The sequence below is a fragment of the Nelumbo nucifera genome, chromosome 2 (assembly GCF_055504915.1).
Source record: "Nelumbo nucifera cultivar China Antique chromosome 2, China Antique-T2T, whole genome shotgun sequence".
Taxonomy (NCBI): Eukaryota; Viridiplantae; Streptophyta; class Magnoliopsida; order Proteales; family Nelumbonaceae; genus Nelumbo; species Nelumbo nucifera.
The window spans coordinates 110,423,746-110,431,806 of NC_142650.1; the positions used below are offsets into that span (position 1 = coordinate 110,423,746).

General features: G+C 31.6%; 1 protein-coding gene across 1 annotated transcript; it reads left to right on the plus strand.

Annotated features, from left to right (window-relative positions):
* Positions 1 to 5,805: 5,805 nt before the first annotated feature.
* Positions 5,806 to 7,692, plus strand: LOC104613000 (uncharacterized). The gene is made up of 2 exons (XM_010280674.3): positions 5,806 to 6,047; positions 6,652 to 7,692. Exons 1-2 carry the CDS (start codon positions 6,034 to 6,036, stop codon positions 7,412 to 7,414), a joined length of 777 nt encoding a protein of 258 aa, XP_010278976.2. The 5' UTR covers positions 5,806 to 6,033; the 3' UTR covers positions 7,415 to 7,692.
* Positions 7,693 to 8,061: the final 369 nt, after the last annotated feature.

Here is an 8,061-nt window from a genome sequence, read left to right on the forward strand (position 1 = left end):
TGTTTATATATAATATTATTAATACTTGATGTATTGTTGCCTATACTTAATGTTTCTTTATGAAGAAGCACACGGATTTGTAGTATCCATTAATGATGTTTGTTGGATTAGAAGTCAAACCTTGGTTAATAGTTAGCTAGTTTTCTTGGATTATTAGTTGTCAAGTTTTTGTTTTCTTTTTCTTTATTGGTTAGCACAATCCAAATTTTATATCATCCCTCTTATTTTTTTCTTGTGTTGCATGACTATTTTTTTCTTAACATACTTAGTTGTGTAATTTCAAATGTAAATGTTTCTTTTATTTATAAAAAATGATTTTATGTTGGATTTTAGTTTTACTTTTTTATTTTGTTTTGGTTTTACATTTTAAAATTATAATAATTTTTCTATCATAATTAATAATAATTATTTATAAACCTACATTCTGTAAAGTTAGTTAATTAATTACTTTCATTTATTTATAAAAAATGATTTTATGTTGGATTTTAGTTTTGCTTTTTTATTTTGTTTTGCTTTTACATTTTAAAATTATAATAATTTTTCTATCATAATTAATAATAATTATTTAAAAACCTACATTCTGTAAAGTTAGTTAATTAATTACTTTCATTTAATTACATTAAGTGATATCAACTTTAATATAAGCAATCCTTCTTGGTACATGATTATGTCGTAATATTTTTTGGGTAATTGTTTATGCTTAAAACGGGCACCCCTCACTAATTTACATATTATATCAATTTTTAGAGGAAAAAGGGGGAAACCCCATAAGAAAGAGAAAAAAGATAAATAATTTACTTGAAAGGAGAGGATCTCTGATGTGTCATACATTTCTTTATATATTATCAATGTTTTTAAAATTAACTCATAAATGAAACCATTTGTGCTCTTGGTTTCTAATTAGCAGCTCAACTATATAGATCAAACAAGTTGATCCATAAAATTAGTTGTTTGGAAATCCCCACCTCAAATTGTATCCCAAGTATTTTATTTAATTTATGACATGGGGTCCTATGGGTCAGATTTGATAAAGAATCCCATTAACTATTTGGAAATCCTCCACCCCTAAAAAAGTTATTAGGATAAGTTCATAGGATTATGTGATAGGTATGATAGTGGTTAGGACTAGGAAAGAAATAGACATAGGTGAGATGACTGGGCAGAGAGAGAGAGAGAGTGTGTGAGTGAGAATATTAAATAAAAAGACATCTAGGGAGAGCGAGAGCAAGAGCGAGAGCGAGAGAGAGAGAGAGAGAGAGAGAGAGAGAGGGTGAAATATAAAAAGACATCTAGGGTCATGTGCTTCATAAACATCAAATTTTGTGAATATTAAATAAAAATTGAAAAAAGTGCAAGTTTCAAATTTCAAAATTAGGTGGTGCGAACTTGTAAAGTGCTGACCGGGTTGAATGATTTGACTGACAATTCAATAGTTGTTTGGGTCAATGGTTTTTTGACCTTTTAATATGATCTGGAAAATAATGATTCATAGCATAACTGGAATTGAAATGTAATTAGTTCCCTGTTCAAACGATCCGATTGTTTGGTTTGATCTCATTTCTAAAATAGTGTATATTATTTAGATTCACAACCTATTTCATTGATAAACTAGGATTTACACTATTTAAAAGTCTTCATACTGACTCTTTTATTTAAATTAAGAAATTAAATTACAAAGATTATTATGGGGTTGGCAAATGTTTAAAGAAGAAAGCTTCTATTTGATAGTGTAGAAACATCCATTTCTTTAATATTATTTCTTAAGAAGATTAAATGACACTTGTTTGAAGGAGAAGACCTTGGGTTTGAGAGCTTTGTTTTAAGATAAGATAGAGTATAGAGTATAGATAAGAGAGAGAGAGAGAGAGAGAGAGAGAGAGAGAGAGTATTATATTTATAGGTTCGATTAAGCAAAAAAAAAAAAAAGAAAGAAAGTTACTACGTGTTACCATGAAAAGCAATTACATTCTCATGTGTGGATTTCTTTTCTTGGAAAAAACATTCATTACAAATGAAGCATCTTTTAAAGATACATATAAATTAGTGCAAAAAAGGAAAATTTTCAAAAATAATTGGGAAAAGTTAAATATTGTTTTTTGGAATGAGGGTTAACAAGGATGAGTGACATTTGCATGTTGTGTGGATTTTCATATTAAAAAAAACCATAGAGAAGGAAAATTGATAAATGATTTACTTGAAAGAAGAGGGCCTCTAATGTGAATTCATAGTAATCCTTTTAACTCAATTTCCTAATTCAAATAAAATAGTCATTATAAAGACTTTAAATGGTGTGGGTCCCATTTTTAGGTATATATAGATAGGCATATGTAAATTAGATGATATAGTTACTAATAGATAAATTTATATTTTAGCTAAAGTAGTTAAAAGTATTTTATTATGGTTCTTCCACCATACTTCTCCTTTTTATCAAGTCTTCATTAGATTTAATGGAAAAAATAATACATTTTTTTATTTGTGCGTTTCTTGAGCATGCAATAACTTCTCAATGATGTGATTTTGGTAGAAATTTAAACATGGACGGTCTAGGCCTCCAAAGTAGTTTACCATTTCGAGGAGGGGTAAACTTTGTGTTGAGAAATCAAATGTCTATTTTGAATAAATGCATGTAATTTTCTAGAGTAAAGAATAAAGAGAATTTAAAAAAAAAATAGTTAAATGGGCCCTAGGTGTTTTCACTTGATTATGGGGTCCTCAAAGTCAAAAAGTCCACGCTCTTTTTAGATCATCACAATTAAGCTAGTATCACCTTCTCTTTTTCTCTTTTTCTCATTTTCGTTCTTTCTTTTCTCTCTCTCTTTCTTCTTATCTTCTCCTCTCCTCTCCTCTCCTTGTGCTTTCCTTTTTGTCAATAGTTCATGAAGATCTATTCTTTTTTGACATTTTGTTCATAGATGTCTCTCCAAAGAACTAGGGATGTGTTCTTTCATAAAAATGGGCTTTTCTGTTTTAGAGATATGATAACGGTCATGAATAACCCATAATATTGGTGTGTGGAAGAAGAAACGTCTTGTTCAAGATTGATACTAATTTACTTTGGCCATTGAATGTTTTATTTATTTTTTTTTTGTGTAAAACAAGACATGGAAGGTGAAGAAGTCATTTTTTTTTCCTTAAATGGTACATTTTTTTCCCTTCTTTTATGAAAAGAAAAACCAAAGAGAGTATACCATGTATACAAAAACACCATTTATTGCTTTATAACCGATCAAAAGAATAGATTTGATCCATTTATTAATTGGACCAAATTGGGATATTACTTGATCCAATATGTTAGGGTCATTATCATCATATTCATCACTATTACGTCCCAACTATATAGGGAACATTATATGAATCTTATTCCAACATTCTATTTTGTTTGATGTCATATCTATTGTTAAATCATGGGTACTTAAATCAATTTTAGGGTCCATTTGATTCACATGAATAATGGTATGGAATCAGAACCAAATGGTCAATTTTGTTTCCAACCATTTGGTTGGGCAGAATCAGAATCCCATTCCCATTCCAAGTGGAAAGACATTCCCCCATTTGAGGGAATGACCATTCCATCCCCCTTCATTGGGAATGAGAATCCATTTAAGTTGATTTTGATTTCGATTTGGGAGAAATAGACCATTTCAATTCCGATCTAGTTATAAACCAAACAGATTCTTACTACTTCAACCCATGCCCTTTTACCTTAACCCTTCTAGCCCTTTCAACATGTATGGGATTGTCTCTTCTTATAAGTGTTGTGGGTGGTTTCCTATGCACATGTGACACCAAACCATCTTAATCTACTTTCTCTCATATATAAAATATTATTTTAATATTAAAGTGATTTAGAACTACCTTAGATTTGGGATTTAGAAAAGCTTATTTTTGCATATATTATTTTTATTTTCTATTTAATTTTACAAATATATAGTATTTTTATATAAATTGATTAATATTATAATTGAATCATAATAAATTATATGGATAAGTTGACTACTCTCCACCTTAGAATTTTGAATTTAACTACATACATACAACAATTCAAAATTATAAACACCTCCACCTATAACACCCATACCCACTTATGAATTGGCATCAATCTGAGTTGGCACCTACCCCAACTATATGCTGGAGCTAAGATTTCTAGGAGCGGACTAAACAATAAAAACCCCTAAAATTATATTCGGATTTGTAAATAAATTTCAAACCTAACATTATGTTTTACATATTCCTTGGATATCCTATCAGATATAGATAATATACCCTCACTCAAATTTGACCTAGGAGTTTGGATATGTTGGTCACAACACATTATTGACCACATTCATCTAGCCACACATTGGAAACATCTCTTGTACTTTATATAGCCGATGTTCCTGTTGTGTAGTTGAATGAATATGACCGGCAATGTATTGTGGTTAGTAGATCTTGAAACCCTTTGCAACTCTAGCTCCTCACCCCAGAAGTGATATTTCCTATATTAGATTGGGCCAAAACCAGCACAACCCAACCACACTTCATCTATATTTTTTGGCCCAGCTATCTCGGATGGACCCGACCAAGGTTTTAATTTTCAATACAATACTGGGTGTATCGTATTGTATCTTTTAATATCCGATACAAGATAAAGGAAAAAAAATGAAAGTATCGTATTTTTTCTACCGTACCGTTCCGTATTGGGGGTGTATCGGTGGTGTATCAGTAGCATATCAGGTGTATTGGTAGCATATCGGCGAAAAAGATACATAGAAAAAACGAAAAAAAAGTAAAGGAGGAAAACTTTTTCCCTTGAAATAAGCATTCTTTCACCTCAAACAACTTTAAAACTTCAAACCTCAGTCCTAAAATGCTAGATACGCAAAAAATAAAAAGGAAAAAAAGTGTGAATCACCAATATTTTTTAAGATTTTTAAAGTTTTGAAAAATATTGCAAAAATAGGTAAGCCTTTTCAATTTTTCATAATATCTTATGATTTGTTTTTCTTGAATGGTTTAAAATGTTTAAATCTATGTTGGTGTACATTTCTTATATTTAAAATCACATTTTTTTTGTGTTATGAGTAGATCTATGAAAATTGTATGAAAAGATTTGGGAAAAATATAAAATAACAAAAAATTGAAAATATATTTCTATATCTGCCTATAAAGACTTAATATATTTTACATCTTTGGATTATCTATGATATCCATAAAGCAATTAAAATTTCTTATTTAATATATATATATATATATATATATTATTTTTTATAATTTTAGAATTAAAAAAAAATAATTAATTATATTTTATGATCTAATCACAATTATTGAATATATTATAGATCTATAGATGATCTATCATATCCATAGAGGAATTGAAATTCCTTCTTCAATAATTATTTTTTTGAATATATTGTACAATGTTTTATTTTTTTTAGTAATTTTTGAAAATGAAAATATATTATAATTATTTAAATAAAAATAATTATTAATTATATTTATACTTAAAATTTGTGCCATGCATGTTTTATGATTGAATAGGATAGTTGGGTTTCTTCTGTCCTTTAGAACTTAAGAATTATAATTTATGAATTATATTTAAACATAGAGTTTCTAATGAAATTATAATTGACTATCATGTATTTATTGATAAAATCATTAAAATATATTAATTTTTCTATGAAGCATGTATATTGAGTACATTAGATTTTTCGATACTTTGTACGTTATATCCGAATTAACTCTCCGCACTCCCAGGTCCACAATATTGTCAACATGGTTGGCCCATGGGCTTGGGCTTTCTTCCACCATTTACACTCTTCAACTACGATTTAGGCGATTTAGGGCAGCGCGTCGCAGATTGTCGTAAACCTTTATTTATTGAGGGAGCGAAGCCGATTCAACTCGGGTTCTGCAGCTCGGAAATCGAAATTACTTCCTCTCTACGACCATCCGCAGCGTAAATAGTCTTTCCTGAATCTTGTCCGCGTCAACTGGTTTCGCAAGAACGAAATCCCAAGTTGTCGAAGACAGGGATCGGAGGAACGTTGAAGAAAAATGTTCTACAGAGGGTATGAGCGTTTCCAATATCTCAGATTTCTTTCTTTCTTGCTTGATTCAGAAATCTATGTCTTGAGGTTTTCTCGCGATCTTGATTACGACGTGCTTCGTTCTATCTTTGTTCAGAAAGTCTCGTTTATTTTGTTTCCAGTTTAAACTGCAAATTTCACTAAAATATAGGCAGAATTACAAGCGACAAGTTTAAATCATCCTTCTCTAATTCTTATAACTTGGGTTCTGCTCGTCGTTTTTTTTTTCTTTGTTTTCTGGAGGATCCCTTTTTGTTGGCATCTTACTATTTGATTATTTGGAACGGAATCAACTTTTTTTTTTTTTTTTTTAAATTTTATTTTAATGGCAAGCACCTTTTAAGAGTAATTTCCATACCAAGAATTTGTTTATTTTTTTTTCTGCTTCATGGGCGTGATCTTGTTTTCACCTTTTTGAGGCAATAAGGTTAATTTTTCTCATGCTAGCAAAAAGAAGAAAAAAGAAAAAAAGGTTAGGAGGTATAACTTTTGAAATCAAACTATAATTTGGGTTGGTATTCTGCAAGGATGGTATTGACGGGTGTCTTGTTATCTCTCTTGGTTTTTTCGGTGCCGTGGGCTGAAGGAGGTACATGGATGTTGGTGATGGACGTGAAATGGGTCCAAAGCGGCAGCGGTTAATTGATCAATCTCCGTCATTTTATGGTGCATCCCCTGGTTCGAGTTACATGTATAATGCTTCACCCTATGGATATATTGGTCAACCTCCACCATTCCCAGCTGTCCGGTTGCGTGGTCTTCCCTTTGATTGCACTGAAGCTGATGTTCTGGAGTTCTTTCATGGTCTAGACATCATCGATGTACTCTTTGTCCACAAAAATGGCAGGTTCACTGGGGAGGCTTATTGTGTTTTGGGGTACCCTCTTCAAGTTGATTTTGCGATTCAGAGGAACAGGCAGAACATGGGCAGGCGATACATTGAGGTTTTTAGGAGTAAGAGACAAGAATATTACAAGGCTGTAGCAAATGAAGTTTCAGATGCTCGTGGTGGCTCACCACGTCGAGGGGGTCCAAGGGGAAGATCCTATGATGATGGAAAGGATTCAGTTGAACATTCAGGGGTCTTGCGATTGAGGGGATTACCATTTTCAGCTGGAAAGGATGATGTGATAGAATTCTTTAAGGATTTCAAGTTGTCAGAAGATACCATTCATATCACATTTAATTCAGATGGAAGGCCAACTGGGGAAGCATTTGTGGAGTTTGCCAGTCCAGAGGACTCAAAGGCAGCAATGGCGAAGGATAGGATGACACTTGGCAGTCGTTATATTGAGCTGTTTCCTTCATCACATGAAGAGTTGGATGAAGCAGTCTCAAAGGGACGATGATGCCTTCCTGAAAGCAGTAGTGTAAATTTATGTGCGCTGACTTTGTCGTAGTTTTTTATTTTCTTTTTGTTTCACTACAACTTAGAAGTAATAAACTTTTCATTTATTGTTTTTATGGAGAGAAAATTTATGCTTAAAGCAAAACATTAAGGAGGTGGGCTTATATGCAGAATTTACTTGGATTATGTTTCCTTATGGTAGTTTAGACATGATTTTACATTCACTGTAATGCATATCTTGACAGATGACATGCTTATTTTGATATTTGATTTTCACTATCATGTCGTGTATTCCCAAGTGATAGAAAATTATCTTCTTATACTTAGCAACAAATTTATTTTTCTTTCCAACAGTAGTTTATTTACTATTTTTGGTCTTACTTGTGTTTTCTAGTACTTGATATGGAATATATGTAGGCTTTTGTATTGACTTATTCCCTGCTGAACAAGCTCTCCTAGCCAATATCCTTGTCTATGGCATTAGTGTCAAACCAGCTACTGGCCATAATGATGTTTTCTTTTGGCTGGGAAAAGTTGGGGTGGTGGTGGTGGTGAGGTGAAGGTGAGATTAGTTCCTAGATCTGTTGGAACTACATAGACTATTTTACCAACCGAGCCAGTTGGCACATTCCCACTAATACTTGCCCA